This window comes from Harpia harpyja, chromosome 14 (assembly GCF_026419915.1).
Source record: "Harpia harpyja isolate bHarHar1 chromosome 14, bHarHar1 primary haplotype, whole genome shotgun sequence".
NCBI lineage: Eukaryota > Metazoa > Chordata > Aves > Accipitriformes > Accipitridae > Harpia > Harpia harpyja.
Window position 1 is genome coordinate 9439601 of NC_068953.1, and position 17817 is coordinate 9457417.

A 17817-nucleotide genomic window follows, 5' to 3' on the forward strand; every position below is an offset into this window, starting at 1 on the left:
TGCTTTGCTTGCGTGTGTGGCTTTTGCTTTACCTATTAAACTGTATTTATCTCAACCCACGAGTTTTCTCACTTTTACTTTTCTGATTCTCTCCCCCATCCCACTGTGAGGAAGGTGAGTGAGCAGCTGTGTGGTGCTTAGTTGCCAGCTGGGGTTAAACCACAACAATGAATTACTCAGGGAACCAGAGACAGACATTTAAAGGAATACAGTTCCTACTGATAAGTGGAGGAAGGCGAGAAGTTTCCTTCTGATGTTGTATTGCTTAGTCAGAATCCTCATGTTTAAAATTCTTTATTTTCATATTCACAAAAATATGACCCAGTTTGAATTACATTTTATGGAAAATTTGTAACTTAAGTGCTGAAGGTTTTCAGGATATAGAATCCCCAAATTTTTTCTAAAGCTAGTAGTTACTCAAATCCTAACAGTTGAGATGAAAAAGTTTTGGCCTTCCCTGGATACTCTTCTTACTTCTTTGGTCTTTATGCTCGTCAATGTGAAGACGAAGCCAGGATGAGAGACCAAGACTGTCAATATTCATACGTCATGGCTGCAAAGGTCCCTCAGGAGTGAGATATGCTATACTCCTCTCTCAGCCTCACAAAGCAGCCAGGCACACAGCTGTTGTCATTATAAAGTGAGCTAGATAGATTTTTTTTTTTTTTCTTCTGTAACTGTTTGTAGTTAGTAAATGAACTGATGCTCCACCTGCTGGAAAGACAACTACATGAGCTCTAGTATTCAGCAATTTCTTTCTACAAGGAAGATGCAACCTTGTCTAAGATTCTTTTCCCTGCTCCAAGAACTGTGCACAGATTTTCCTCGTGCCTTTGAAAGTTTTTGTTTTGACTTTACATAGTAAACAACCACCTGACAATTTTGACTCTGTGCACTAATTGCTTTCAAGTAATACTGTTGCTAAGAGTTTGATATGGGTTAACTTGTTTTGTGCAATATGGCATATAATATAAAGCTGAAAAGCTGCTGCACTCTTCCTCTCATTTGTACTAGCTTTTACTGTATTCTGAATTTTTCCAACGGTAACAGAAACGTAGCAAAAGAATAAAAAAGCAAACTAATTCAACAGTGTAAAACCCTCTGCTGATACTTGCCAGGCTGACAAACTACAGAAACAAGTGCTTATTTTATACAGCAAGTTAAAATAGGAACCAGGAAAAGAAGTCTAAAACCTCGAGGTACAAATGCACCTGGCAAGATCACAGTCAGACAGCTAGTACAAGCTAAGTTATTTTATGGATTATGTTACGATTTACAGTGGAGTTTGTTTCATGATTTACAGTATGTTTCTTAAACATCAAAGATGTTTCAGATACATCTATAATGATGCTTGGAAGAAGTCTAATACTGAGCCACTTGACTTGGTCAATCTGTTTCTACCATATAAATAATTACTAGATTTCTGAAAAAAACAAACATACATACATATATATATGTATGTATATTTTATATATATCTAAACCAGAACATTAGTCTGACAGTTAACAAACAACTCCAAATCAAAGAGAAGCCATAATGTCAGCCACCACCCCTGCTGAACTGTGATTTGCAAAGACGACAAGAATGCTGCTCTAACTGGTGGGAACTTACTACTTTCCATGTCACTAAAGCCAAATAGTCAAGAACACAGAAGCAGAACCTCTTCCTGCCCTAGAAACCCCCAACATTTTAAGTAAATAAACAATTGTTTTATTTTGTGTTTTCAGATTTGTGTTTCTGTGGAGTAGCTGAATAGTATTTTCAAATGCATCTTGATAACCATAAAAGCTATAATTTCTGAGAGGGATGATTTTCATATCTAACTAAAACTTGTAAGGACAACACCAAATAACTTCCTCTGCTGGAGTTCAGTTCAGCAGCAAGTACAGCAAAAATAGTGAAAGATTCACTAATGCCCAAAGGGAAAACTGCAAGCAGTTCAGATCCAAATTTTGTAATGTTTGACAGCGTTAATGAGTGATAATGAGCAACACTTGAGATCATACAGAAATTACTAATATTCAAGATATCAAAACGCCCCTTGTGACTTAGTCCAGATAACTTTTTCTAAGCCATAGATAACTGTATCTTAGAACACGCCCTGCTTTGCCTAACATGACATTCATATATAGCGGTGATGAAAAAGGTGATATATACCAATTACTGACTAAGCTCATCTCCACTGTAGAAGTTACACAATCTCTAGCACAGAAGGGCAAATAAGAGAGCTGCTTCTTGTTTTCTCATTAGCAGCTTCAGGAAAAAAAGGTAGCTGAGAGACTTATTTCTCAATATGCTATTTCCAATAGCCAAAGGAAGGTCAGTGTGTCTATCTGCAAAGGATGGAATGAAGTGGTAGAAAGGACTAAGATACTCAACTACTTTTCCCAAAGTATTATTTTCCTAATGTGAAAATAACAATTGAGAGCATAAGCAAATAAAGGCATAAAAGTGTCACAATGCAACATAAGCAAACTTCCTATTTTTTATTTACATGTAATTATATGCAAAACTCTCTTTAAAATTGCCAAAATGACAGTAAAAAAACTTGGAAGTACCCAAATTAACAATGCTTCTGTGAGAATGATCACTGAAGAAATATTTACATTTCCTGAAGATCATATCCATTCTAACTACCAAAGAAACAGAAAAAGAACTAGAAAAAGACCCCACAGGTCTGAGCATCTAAGTAAGAAAACCTTTTAGAACTGGATCCTAAAAATTACATAATATATTCTGTAAGAAAAAGAGCAACAGCATACACTTCACTTTAAATCCTATTATTTTAAGACAATTCTTAACATTCCTTAAGTTTTTGCAGCATCTCTGCTAACAGTGGAGGGCATAACTACATAAAAAAAAAAGAGTTGGTATCTCACTGGGTTCCGATTCTTACCTGTTTGGGTCTTACTGGGATGATGCTGTCCACCTGCTCCTTGCTGTGGAGGAGGACTCGCCCCTGCTTGTCCAGTACCTTGTGCTGGGCTGGTGCCAGTCAGAGTCCCAGTAGGCAGTGGCTGACCCCGCTTTAGGAGCTGCTTCTGTTCTTGCTGGCGGAAGCGTGGAGGCACCTCACGAGGCAGGTAACGGGACGCAGCTGGCTGCTGCCCATTAGCAGACGCACGCTTGCCATTGCTGCTGTTGGTAATAGTGCTGGTGGAAGTACTGGTACCGGTACCGGCAGGTTGGGGCTGGCTTAAACTGGTCTTAATAGGTTCTGGCACTACATTTTAAAAAAAAAAAAAAAAAAAATTTGCTTTAGTATCAGAAAAGTTGTGGGGTTTTTTTCCTGTAACTGAGCAAATGGATAATGTTTTCCAGTCTCCCAAACAACAGCTGGCAAAACATGGACTATAAAATACCTAAAATACATTCTAAATAAAAAAGTGTTACGACCAGAACTCAGGGCTAGTCTACTATGTATGTAGCCTCCTAAATTGTTATATAACATTTTTGAAATCTACGTCTAAAAAACCTGTTTTTATATAGCTGTAAAATTTATGTACCAGAATACAGCTGATAAAGGCTTCACACCCAACTCTTTGTGAGAGCCTACATGTCTGTTTTTAACTGTACAACCCCCCCGGCCTTATCTCGCACACTTCCCGCTTCCCAGGCTGCATTGGCAGTCAGCAGCACACAACAGAGAAGTTGGTTACTATAAATATCTGGTACCCACTGCGTGAGGAGAGAGCATATCGGCTGAAGACTGAACAGTTTGTATATACACAACCAAGATCACATCAATACTCAAATGGCTCGCAAATGTATATGTCTATGTATGTATCTGGGTGTTTATACTAAATATGATTTAGGATAGTACAAGACTTAAGAAGAAAAACACTAATTTGCTATCAACTCTACAACAGAGCAAGTGAAAAAACTTCTTAGATGTTTTCACTTCCAGCATTTCTAAGACATCTTAGATTGTTCTCAAAACAAGATGTCTAAGAACACTTACCCTAAAACAGTAAATAAAAGCCCAATAAATAAAAGGATGGCTAGAAATAATTTTTGTTACGGTCAAATAATGTGCAGAAAAAACATTAAATAAGAAATAGTGGCATGGAGTAACTAGCATGCTGTGAAATTTGCATTTCAGAGAATTAATTCAACTGAAAGTGTGTATATTAGAGTGAAAAGTTTTCAAGTAAAGATTAATTTATGTTACTCCTGCTTTATCCAATCTGTAGACACATGTGCAAATGCTTTGTACCTCCAATGAGGCACAAATATGTTCTATGTATTGGGAATTTAAAAAAAAAAAGTTATGCTTGCAGGCAATTTAGTCAATAAATTATTTTTAAGGACTTCAAAAATATGGGGCTTATGTTTTCAAAATTATGATTAAAACTCTGATCGTAATTAGTTCCTTTCTCTGGAAACAGTGGATGACTTACACAACTCTTTTGCCATTACAAGTCTATTTTGGGGGGATATTTTTTTTTTTAATTCAGTGTCTTAAAAAAACACCAAGTTTTTGTATCCCACTGAAGAGCACAAGAACCATTGCTGGGGTTTGCAAAGTTACATAGCAATGTTTCTCTGCAGAGCACTTCTCATTTCTTAACTGACACTGAAATGGAGTAACTGAAGAAAGTAAATCACATTTCAGTTTTGCACTAAGCTACACATTTGCAAGAACACAAGTGAACGGGCACGAGGACAAACAAGCCCATACCATTCTTTTTCCACGTCTCACAAGTGACTAAAGGAAAACTCTTTCTCATCTGTAGTAAGAAGCACTCAACTTCAGCTGCAAAATGGATTCCAACGTGTAAAGCATGAAGATTATTTTAATCAACATTAGCACTACTTTTAATGATACAAAAGGTTTTGTCTTTCACGGAGAGATACTAATTCCCCAGTATATGCAGAGCACATCCACCACAGGTACCAAACTGGCCAACCAGTTCACACTAGGACAGAAAGAACACCTCAACATATCTTATTTTCTCTCTGATTTAATAAATGTATTGACCAGTCTGTAGGATAGGCTGAAGACATAAATTTGTGACTGTTTACATTGCAGAGAAATAAATTTTTACAGTTATTTGTACATCAGTATTTCCTCACAAGAGTAACACAAGCTTTTCTTGAATCTTTAAAGTCTAAAACCTTTAAAACATACTAAATAGCATCTCAACTGCTTCTTTTCCATAGTTTTAGCCTCTTCCTTACTACCAGGACAAAATACAACGTCCTATAAACACTATTGGAACTAAAACAGCATTAAGTTTTAAAAGTAAGGATAAATTCTGGTTATTCTCTGCTTAGGCAAAACACATTGCCTGTTACAGTATTTGAACCTTTTATTCCTTACTGTAACAAATCTTCTGCATGGTTTAGAACAGGAGGGAGGAGAAGAGAGAGGAGATGTGACAATTTAGTATTGAATAGAGTGCTCATTTAAACTGCACAGTAAGCTACTGCACCCATCTAGAGCACCCACTGCCTTTTTAGTTCAGCAGTTTTTCAGTTTGGGATGTGAGATTGCTAATATTAAATATCACACTGCCTATAGCCATGAAAACATAGATTTTCAGGCTTCTAATGATCTCCCAAAAAACAAGTTTAAAGACCCAATCCACCAGCTTATTCAGCACTCACACAAAGCTTTTGTTTTCTCGTGGTCTTTCCTAAACCTTTTTATTAAGCATTTCAGGACACCCCAGTCTTCTACGTTTGCACTCCAGGCATACATTTGATATGCCCCATACTAACCTTGCCTGAAATAAGCAGGCCAGACCCACCCTGGTCTGTAGTGGAATTTGCCCGCCCAGCTCGGCATGGAGAGGTCAGCGGTGCCGGGTCCCTTCGGGAACAGCCAGGAGGGAGTCAGGGTGGGGGTACCGGGAGCAGAGTGGCACAGCACTGGCCAGGGATGGCAGCGCCTGGCGGGAACCGCACCAGTTTGTTCTGCTCACTTGGCAGCGTCTACCAGAGCTGCTCGGCCACCCAGAAGGAACCCTTTGGGCTTCCTAGATGCACAGAACTAAGTTCTCCTCCAGCTCATCATAAGCCTGTCCAACAAGGGCAAAACTGGATCTCATCTTGTTATATATATGGTGTAAAACCAGTACTCAGCCTCTCTGCAGGCTTTGACACACCTGAAAACTGATCATCTTCCACAGCAGAAGCAGTGAACAGGCATCAAGGTAGTGTCAAGGGTAGTTTCAAAGCAAGCAGGCACTTGGACAAGCAAAAATATGGCAAGTTTGACAGCAACCATCAGCGCTTTGCTTCTCCAAGACTTTTATTTTGGAAGCCTAAACAATTTCACCTGTGCTTATTTCTATAACAAAAAAGGAACTTTGAATATAAAAAAATTTAAAAGTACCAGTAACATCTGAAGAGCCGAGAATAACACCTTCTTTGCCTTTTCAAAATATACCACCAGCTTTGGAAATGAACAGTTTATCCTAACTCTGACAATTAAAAAAGTAGACTAAAAATGTCACGAAGTGCAGAATAATTAATTTCAAGTATCAAATTTGCATATTCAACATGTATCTGAGAATTATTTTGTTTCCACAATATAAATAAATCTATCTCCCACATGACTGAAAATATTACTTAGTTTTAATGGGTCTTTTCTTAAGTTCTGTTGACTTTAACATTCCACCTGGCCTTTAAAAAAAAATAAAAAGTAGTATAACCTATGAATTAAGCTGATCCTCTCATTGAACAGCAGTCCCTCCAGAGATGAATCTCTCTCCAGCTCTCTCTGGACAGCCTGCCACGGGAGGGCACACACAGCTTCTGTGGGTCACCACCACCGCCTGTCCGGCAGGTACCAACCTGCTGCACAGAAAACACAGGCTCAGGCTCTCACCACCCGTCACCCTGGCTTTGGGAAGGCTACACCACCTTAGACTTGTGTATGTGCATATCAGAGTGCCTGCTATCCAAACTTGAAATTGTATCAAAATCCAACTCCTCAGTTTTGCTTGCTTTGACAAATTGAAAAGACAATTAAAACAGTATCACTTTTTATGTTTTTGAGCAAAAGTGCGTATTTCCATTTTGTTTGGGAGATGGGGAGCAGAAATGAGAAAATTAGAGATCTTGGGGTATTATTACTACGGCTACTGCTGCTACTATTACAGAAATGTAAACATTTTTTACTACTACTACTACTACTACTACTATTATTACAAAGATGTAAGCATTTACAATCATTGAAATTTCAAAGGATGAAGCTAGATGTGATTTGCTCGCAACCACAAGATTCAGAAAGAGCACTCCAGACATAGTCTGATCCACCAAAAATAATAAACCATTTCAGCCAGGAAGTTTCTCCAACTCAGATAACAGGACTAGCCACACAAACCCTCGTGCAGGCAGATCAGAGGGAACACCAGGGAAGAGGAGGAAAAGAGGACAGGCAGGAGGCGGCAGCTGGGTGGGGATGAGGACTGCTCCCCCACATCGCCACCCAACATCTCTCACCCAGCCAGCTCAGCTCCGGCCATCAAACTCTGAAGTACTCCAAGGTCCTGACGATCAGCTAGTAAAAAAGGTTGGAAGGGACAACCGCATGGCAAAGCAAGAAACTACAGCCTTCTTTGATTTGCTTGTTTTTAAACTAAGAAATTATTTTTCCATGGAGTTAAATAAGTATACAAGAGAATTAAAACTATTAACCAGCACAATGCCAACAGAGTCGGTATTTGTCTGGCCCTGAGACTTTCTTAAGGAATACTAATTCATTGGAAATGTCTTTGAGAGAGCAAGGCAGGCTAGGCTGCTTTTTAGAAAGCATTATGTTCTCATTTTATTTTTTTATATATATACACACGCGCGCGCGCATCTGGTACTTCCAAATATGCGTATGCGTGCATACATACATATATATATGTATTTTTTTATTTTATATATATATATAAAAATCACTGACCTAAGGTCATAAAGTACATAATTTTTGCTTTAGTGTGAATTAACAAAGCAGCTTCATCACAAAGGTGTGGCCTGAGAAACCCAATTTCAGTGTTAGAAACAATGTTTCCATCTAAATATCTGAATCATAGATGAGAAAAAAAGAACAAAAGATCAAAATATCAACCCCATTGTACTTTAGAATAAAAATATTTCTGCATATTAATAATACTGTTTTTTCTCTAATCAACGTAGCAACGTGGAGTTTTTTTGTATATGAAAATCTCTTTTAAGACGAGTTAAATGGAAGCTCTTGCAAGAACACTGTGTATACAATCATGGTAGCTGGAAAATAACTATTTAATAGCACCACTGACAGGAAATAAAGCAAAAAAGTGAGCAACATCATAGGAATGGGCTTGATTCCCAAATTCCAGCTTCTTATCAGGCTAGAATTTAGCCTTCAAATACAGCAATAATATTTGGAGAATGTATGTTACAACGACAATACAACTGTATTCTTCGAAAAAACTCAACACCTATTTATTAAAGTCATCTTCAGCAATGTTTAAGCAGCAATTTTCATTTGATACGCACTGTGAGAAACACCTACCGTTCAAAGTGTCTACATTAGATTTCCTAATTATTAATTGTCATACGATACTTGCTTTAAGAGCATCTTTATACACCATTTAGACATTCTCCTTCCTACAATGTGTGTATTTTGAGATGATGGCTATGCTTTGCAGAACATACAACGTACAAAGACATAATATTTTAGCAAACTGCAGGCTAAAAGCAAACCAGACAGCAACCTTTTGCATACAGCATGGCAGTGCCTGTGGTCAGCAGGGGTTGCCTAGAACACTGATGCTCTGTGCCCTATACATTTAATCAGCCCCAAGGGCCAACCTGCCAATCTATAGAGAGACCTTGCCAGTCCCTGAAGGAGCAGCCTGTCTACCCTTTCACCTGAAAGTAATACACTGCCACAGCTAATGTTATGTGGGCAGCTGTCTGAAATCCAGGAATTAAAATGTAGCCTTTATGGCTAAATTTGCTTTAATGATAAAAATGTTATTTAAAATGTATGGGAGAAAGGTTTTAATACAAAGTGATTTTCACAGCTAGCACATGATTAAAGAGCTAAAGCAAAAACATTTAAGTGGAAAGCCTCTTGCAAAAATACAATTAAAGGCATAAAATAAAAGCCTTGAGATTGCTTGCTCTTGAGATGTTTGTGATGGGTATCTGCTTATTCTACATGCTAAGAACTGTACATATACTAAACAATGAGCTTTCTTGTAACAATTATCAGTACTTAAAGGTATCTAAACTTCTTAATCCAATTTTACCCAAACAAATCCAATAATTACCCCATATGCTTTTTGATGATTACAATCTCGGGAATCCCAACTGCATAAAAAAGTGTTACGAGCAATTGTAGGTGGATTTTATTAATATAATGAATAGGATCAGTCTAACAGATTTCAATTACAACAATAGCTTTTAAGTACATTTCTATGACATAAGGAAAGAACATGCATAAATGAAAGAAACTGGTTAAGCCACATAATACTGATTTATGGCAGCTTTTTCCTTTCATTCACCTCATTAACATTTCTCTATATTTCAGAATCCCCCACTCCAGCTCTATAAAACTTGCATTTCTAAAGCCTTGAAGGAGCAGGCGTTCCAGAAGAGAAACAGTTAAACCCAGAAATGCATTCTTGGCTGCTACTGTGACAGGATTTATTTACAGCTTCTATTAAACACAGCAGCTCCATTACAAAGTGCTGGATGTGAGAAGAATTTTTGATTATACAATGCCAATGCCTCACTGCGTTAAACATATCATGCCAGTGTATTATTTTTTTCCTTCAGCAATTCGTTCAGGTCATTGTTTGATGGGTTTATGAATTCATTACAGGAAACAGATGGATCCCATAATTCAGAGCTATTCTCCCAGCCAATCATATGGGCAATTTTATTTCTCATCTTGCTCCCCCCTCCAAATCAACCTTAATGAAGCCACTTCCTCCATGTCCAATTCCCCACACACACAAACTGTAGCGACAACTGGTGCTTATTAAAGCAACCTCCAAACACTAAATGCTTTCAAAATAAAGCTGAACTGGAGCACGCTCATACACAGACACCCCCTATGAAGTCAGACAGAAAGCCATGAACTTACCCAAGTCAGGCGAAGAAAAGCAAAAAATACAGGATTGTAGTGGGCAAAAATAGATGTCCTGATTAGTAAGAAATCCATTTTTATATGCTTAAAAAAGTCTTTCCTTAGGAAAAAAATGTTGCCCCCCCAATCTACTTTCAAAGGATGAATTTTCTTTTAGCAAATTACCTCCTTTGTCTACTAAGCACTGGTATTTTTTATCCACAGTGACATCTACTGGCAAAAGTAAAAGTATTTCAGTAAACTATTGCATAAAAACCTACTTCCTAATGTTTTTATACAAAAGTGGTAATTTTCTGTCTGGATCTTCCCTTCCCCTGAGCACACAGACTTCTCCTGAAAGAAACTGCAGAAAAGTTACAGTCTAAAGCCAAGAGAATCCAAAAATTACTTTTCAATAGTACTCATAATGGCTTTAAAAATGTAACCAGAAGCTGCAGTTTGACATCAAAGCCCACATTCAGGGTTAAAAGTAAAAACATATGCATTATTATGGCCTTAGAACTTTAACACCATTTATTTTAAAAAAATGCTTCGATTTTGTACTAATTCCTGAATATATCATTCATCTAATACTCAGAATAAATAAAAGTCTTTTTCCTGGTTTTACTTTATTTTCCCCCTCTGTTTGACCTAACTGACCACAGTGCATCTTCTCCTGCTTCCTCTTCCAGACGTTTCCTCTCCACTTCCTCCTCTTGACTTTTGCAAAGTTTCCTGCCTCCTTCCTTAGTCTGTCAACATCCCACTTCTAAAACCTCTCATCATAACCTACTTTTCCCGACAGTCTCTACAGACTTCTCTCACTTCTACCAGTGAGACCAACTCAGACCTTTTACACAGAACTTGAATTTTTTTGCCAGGAAATTTGAAGTCAGGATAGGAATTAACAGGAACCTGCAAAGTTCATGGAAAACCTCTAAATCAATTTTCAGTATTTCTCGACCACCTTCAACAACTCAATTTTGTGTATTTTAGTGGCAGGAGATAACCAAGGAAGTTCCTCAAAAAGATACTTTGACTATCTAATCCCTCATCCCTGCTCCAGTCTCCTCTCTGCTTTAGGAGGAGTGATGGTACATGGTGTGGTCATATAGCCAGCCTCAGCATTATGCTCCAGAAACCAGCTTTAGTTCTTAATAATTTCTATTGCTTATACATTACCTAAACTGCAACTGATTAAAACTGTTTTAATGCACTGTTATACACCGCATAATTAATTAGAACAGCCAGAGCTTCCAACTCCAGAAAAGAAGAAGAAATCAAAGCTCTGAATACACATCTACCCATCTAGAACAGCACCAGCTTATACCCACATTACATTCGGAAAGTCTTTTTACAAAAACAGGAGAAAGAACAGTTTTTAAAAATTGATTCTGTGTAAGACAGACATTTTATTCAGGAAATACCTACACAAGTGAGGGCTATCCTGTTTGGTTTGGAGTAGTTTTAAAGTCATGTTTACCCATATGTTCATGGTTCTGGTTTTGTGTGAGAAGGTATCTATGCTAGAATGAATTCAAACCCCACTCTGCAGCTCCCAGTCCGACCTGCTCATCTGAACACATTTCACAGGCTTCATCAAGATATAAGCATAATTTATTCTAAAACTATATTCAGACATATGATCATTGCATGAAGTTAGCAGGTAACTACCCACCATAAATTGATAGATATTAAATGCTGAAATTTATTTGTTACCTACTCAGTGGACTGCAGTTCAGTCAAAAATTAATTCCTAATTTTGATGCTGGGAGACCTTCTTTGAAAATATGTCATCCAGGAAGATTTTACAACCATCTGTGGGAAACCAGTATTTTATGTGGAAATCATAATAATTTATAGGGCCCACAGTGACAACCCAGTCGCAAATCATCTTCCCAAGAGTGAAAGTTCCATATTACCTCTTAGAAATTAAAGGTTTTATTTTAATCTTCATTCCTGGATCTGCTAGAACCATATAAATATTAAAGCAAGCTGGAAAGTGTATTCCATTTGGTTGCATTTCACATTTTTTGAAGTACTAAACATTCTTTTCTTAAACAGACACTGGTTATCAGTACCGTGGCTTGTTCAAAGCTCCCCACCGGTTGACTGGCCAGCTGGCAGGCTAACCAGAATAGATAACCATTGAATTCACATTGAAGAGTTTCCGTAAGACCTGAGCATATAGGTGGGAAAGGGAAGTAATGGCACTAAGACACTGTCCTGCACCCAGCTGCACATCTCAAGGAACCTCTGTGGACCTCCAACCAAATTTGGTCAGGATCAGCCAGGTATTTCTAAAGCTAAATGGGGAGACCGAGACAGGAATACAACGCACCCTCACAAGCCTCATTTCCTTAGGAAACTAGGTCAAAAACATACCGAGAAAGTTTATTTACTAGAGCATTTTTCCACAGTTTTATACAAAGTGTCTCTAAAACTATGAGTCCGCACTATTTTTGCAGAATTAATATTGACAAATTCTGTATCAATGAAGAAAAGAGAGTAGAAATCTTTTGGGGAAAATTAACAGGAAAAACAAACTATAGCTTCATAAATCATGGAATAATGGAGGAATTTAAATATTTGACTTAATACATTTTAAACAGATAGCGCCTGAGTTACTTATGGAAAAACATACAATAACCCTATAATGTAAGGGCCTCCTATCTTTCTGCATGCATTAGGAGGCCATGCAAACAAAACCTGTCCGAATCACTAGCACAGAAGTTTGGGACCTGCTTTCTATTAGTCCTTGTGCCTTCTCAGGTAATTCCACATTCTTTCCACATACTACCCTACCCATACTCACACTGTTTACTCTTACTCTTCTTTTTCTCTTATCTCCACATCCTAGGGTCCTCCTGACAGCATATGCATGTTTCAAGCTTGTCTTAATAAACCCACCGTTGCCCCCACTTGTCTTTGTAACTCTGCCCCTCTCCACAGCACCTCTCAGCCTAACCTCTGTCTGTGTAAACTGAGCTGTAAGAGCTTCTGAGGTTTCTAATGGTATTTCCTTGGCTAGAACTTGGTGTCTCAATACACCCGCTTTATCAGAAATGTTTGATAGCCATGCCTTCCTTAAATCTGTCCCTTGTTAGCTCTTACAATCTTTTTCTCATCATCTTCTGTTTTTCTTCCCAATTCATTTAATTACAGGTGTTACCTTCTTAACTGTTGGCTTTATGCGAAGGTCTGAAATAGAGAAACATATATCCAAAAATCCAGCTGACCCCTAACTCCTACCCTGACACTCATTTGTTTCTCCCCCCACTCTGACCCAGTCATCTGCTGCAGTTCAAACAAATTCTACCTGTTTTCTCACATTTTCCATCTGTGTCCCACCATCCAAAGCTCCCTCTATACATCTTAACTTCGTAATGGTTTCTCACATGAAATTCTTACTTGATATTGTCATAAGCAAATTGGGGAGATGTGAGTTAAATGTAAAATTGGTTGAAATATTCTCCGGGAGAATCAATGGTTTGCTGTCAAAACAGAAGCATGTTTCAGAATAGATTCCACAGGGACTTGATCCGAGCCTATGCTGTTCAATATTTTTGTTAACAACTGGATGATGGACTAGAGAATATCCTTATTAAATCTGCAAATGACACCAAGCTAAGGAGAAAAAAGATGGGGGTGATCAGATTGCTGTGTGATAGGATCAGAACGCAGCAATGATAAACTGGAGACGTGGTGTGAAAAAAGCAACGGCAACTCAATAAGGAAGTCATGTTATTAGGCATGAAGAATTAAATGCAGAACAGCAAACAACTTACCCCATAGCAGTTCTGCAGAAAAAGATGCAATGTTTTAGCAGATCACAAACCAAAGAGAAGTAAAAAGATCAGGCTACTGTAAGAAGACAAGTGTTCTAATGGAATAAATACCCAGCTATGAGGCTCAAAGTAACCCTTCTACTTCAGTCTGGCATCTTAAAGCCTTCACTAAAGCACTGCCTGTACCCACGGTTGACCATCTCTCTTCAAGAAAGAGCTGGAAAGAGTACAAAGGAAACAGGAATCTGGAAACATGAACTACCACAGCAGACGGCAGGCAAAGAAGTAGTTGTCTGGAAGATGCTGGGTGCACAAAGAAAAAACCAACCAACCAACCAAACCAACCCCAACCAAACCAACCAAAAAGAACCGGGGGGGGGGGGGGGGGGGGGAGGGGGGAAGAAATACAAAGGAAGAAAGAAAGAAAAATACAAAGGAAGAGGAGGAAATAATTTGCTCCATCCCACAGTAAGACAAGACTTGCTGCATTTAAATAGCAGCCAGGGAGATTAAGATTTATATTTCTAACAATAAGAATGATTCAGGATTATCTGCAAACATGATATAGATTTGGTGATCTTGTCTCAGGGCAAGAGGACGGAATAGATGACTTCTCAAGAACTTTCCAGCATTATTTTCTACAATCCTACATGTAAAATGGGGCTCCAAATCCATCTTATTCAGCTCTCCCACTTCCTTAGCCATGACAAAGAAATTATTTTTCTCTCATGTTGATAGTCACAGGACTCTCTCCAGCTTCTACTGTTTTTTTAAATAAGTTTAAGATGTGGTCTTTCTTCATCAGCCCCACTTGTCCGGACCCTCTCCATTTTGTTCTTGATTAACATTAACTTGAAATTGTATCAAGACCAAATGACATTTTACCCCTCCACCACGAATGGGCCTGCATTCTCTTTGTAAGCCCACCACAGCCCACCCTGCTGCAGAACTTCTGTGCAGCTAACAGTCCTAGCCCAACTCTATTGATATAACCCTATAATCACAAATTTAACTTTTCTCTTAAGAACTGGAGAAGCTTCTAATAAAAACATAGATCCTTGCATACTTCAGAGCTCAGATACTAGATTTTGTTTCCCTTTCTGGAACAGCATATACATTTTTTTTTTTCAGATCTGTCAGCAGAGAGGGTGCCAAATACTTCTTTTGAAAGATACAAAACCTGTTTTGTGTGATTCAACATGTATTTTTAAAAGTTTTCTTCAATCCCATTCTACATTACTCAGGTTGGTTTCACGTACAGCAGTCTTGTGAAGAATACTTATAACAGCTTTAATATTTTCCTCATTGCTTTCCTCCATGTTAGCACTGATTATAATTTTAATTTTAAATTCACAATTAATTAGTTGTGCCATTAAAAATGGTACAGTTAATTAGGTTGATGGGTTGTCATCAACAATAGATTGATAATCCAAAGCAAATATGATGCTCTTTCACTGCAAGCCAAACTCTCTCATGTTTATTGAAGGCTCTGAGTGCACACACATGGGTTTACCATAGCCTAATTGATGAATAGAAATGGGACCATGTACATAAAGCCTCAAACTTAAAAGTCCAAGCTATGAATCAAGATTCTGGGTAATGGAACAGCTAAATTGTCATAGCTACATTTCTTCAGGACATGAACTGATAACAGATGGTAACTTTCAAGACCTAACAATTCGTCTGTTTCCTTTCAAGCGATAGTTCTCCAATTTACAGGCAACGTGAAGACACATTTATGAATTCATGTAACTGAAATACCAGTATTAATCAAGTACATATCTCTACACACACACTTGTCCACATATGCACCCACTGTAAAGCAGCGACAGATAAATAAATAAATATATCTTGCTAGAAGCTGGTCTCTAGACTACATTTGTCCTGAAGCCTCTGATGTTTGAGCACAGGCATATTTCGTTTAACATGTCATCATACAGTTAACTCTGAATTCAGACTCCTGTAAACTCAATTCCCACCTCCAGAGCAGGACAATGCACTGACATTAGAAAGCCAACTTGCCTATTAAGAAAGGAGAACAATGAAGCTATTAGAAGTTTTTAAGCACTCGTGTTAATAACATTAAGAAACAAGAGCATTAAGACCTGCCTAAAAAGGACAGGAGGTAAGAGTCATTGCTGAGATGAATCAGCTTGCGCAATAAAGTACTACTCTACAATGAAGTGAGAGGGCAGCTCTGAACAAAGAGAGGGATTGCTCAGCTGGTGTTTAGAAACATTAGCAGTTTTTTCAGGTTTGTGATACAAGACGACTTTCCTATAAAGCAAGTTCAGCCCTCTTCACAGCTACAGAATTCACATCTTTTATTCCCTCCCAGGCTATTTAGAAACATCTAAACTCCACCAATTAATTTTAAAAAGACCCACTAGGCAAACACACATTAAGTTCTAGCCCATCAACAGGATATGAGTCTCACAAACACACAGTCTCAACAATTCAGTAACACAGTAAAGGATTATACCATTTCATGTATCAAGAACAAGTCACAGGCATGTGCTCCCTCCTTCACCTCTGCTCTCACCCTCCAAACCCTTCCTAAGTGTTGCTCAAGGCAATGCAACCCCATCAGTAACTAGACAGTAAAAGAGTCAGAAAAGACAGGAAACAGCTTAGAGTGAAATTACACAATGCTAACACTATCACTACCGCAGGTACTGGTGGGAAAATCCAAGAATATAATAACAGATCAAATCACTTCATACAGTCACATAAGAAGTCTGGGCAGAATCAGGAATTGAGTCCTTTAATTTTAAGCTGACTGTATGAATTTAATCTTATTAGACAATGTTTTACACACAGTTTTCATATTCAAAAGAATTTTTTAAAAAACAAATTTACAAATGGTGCTAAGTCATCACACTGGCAGTATTCTTTTTTCTTCATTCAACAGGCCACTTCCAAGCACAGACTGAACAGTAAATATTCTTTACAGCAGAAATCCAATCATTGTTAAACCATTCTCACAAACAGATAAATATGAAAACTCACAGTAATTAGTATGTTCATAAGTAATTGACAATTAGAATAATCTCAGTGTTGATCAGTTTACTGTACACAAGAGCCTAAAATTTCATTCGCACTTTAAACAGTGATGCACGTACAGGTTACAGTTCATGTGAACAAGCCTTGAGACTTGTTTAAAACAATACAGAAAGCAGGGCAATCTAGTAGATCACCATCCTACAGATCAACGTGTGGTTTTTATATTTAAGTAAGCAGAGGCAAAAATACTATCATAAACAAACCTGTGCCTTAGGCAGTGATTAATTAATGCCTATACTGCGTCAAACAACTGCTGTTAGAATCAGCTCTTTTGAAGCAGAATCTGCTCAGAGTCCGAAGGACGCAGCTCAGCCCATACAGCTGCTGAGGTCTGAAGAGACGCTGAAGGCACCTCTTCAGTTGGGGCTTGAAGAGAAGAGAGCGAATCATAGCGTAAATGCTTCCAGTTTCAAATACATACGTGGTTGAGCACTGTAAAGAGACACCTCATATATCCATCATTTCTATCTTGGATTGCTTCTACAGAAATCTGTTCAGCTGCGGTACGTAGCGCTCAGATTATATCACACTTAGAACGTATGTGCTGCACCCATCATCTGTGCATGCAAGGTAGATGTTCCTGGAGTTTCAGGGTGTCCCAGTCAGCGCTAGCAGCCCAGCCAGGACAACTGGAAATACTAAGCATTCATGCTATGTCAGGTACAACCTCTGTCTTTTTCCACTTTGAAATTGGAGCTGGAAAGAAGGTAAGGACTCTGGCTATTTTTCTGGCATGTCTGGAAATTGCCAGGATGTATTTATGGATCAGGATCTTTACATGGGGATAGTGAGATCAATGTGTCCAGGACACATCAGACATACTGGGTATGCAGGCAGCCTGCACGTGTGCCTAAGATCAATACCCTAGGGACGCCTTAGGCCTATGAAGCATGCATACATAACAATTTGTAT

The 17817-nt window shown here is 38.2% G+C and overlaps 1 protein-coding gene across 8 annotated transcripts in view; it reads right to left on the bottom strand.

Annotated features, from left to right (window-relative positions):
* Nucleotides 1-17817, bottom strand: part of TNRC6C (trinucleotide repeat containing adaptor 6C) — a 109849-nt gene that overhangs the window by 56033 nt on the left and 35999 nt on the right. For all 8 annotated transcript variants that reach the window (XM_052808893.1, XM_052808899.1, XM_052808897.1 and 5 more), the window contains exon 4: nt 2897-3223. In XM_052808893.1, coding sequence (XP_052664853.1) covers nt 2897-3223 — 327 coding nt within the window. The remainder of the gene's footprint in view (nt 1-2896; nt 3224-17817) is intronic.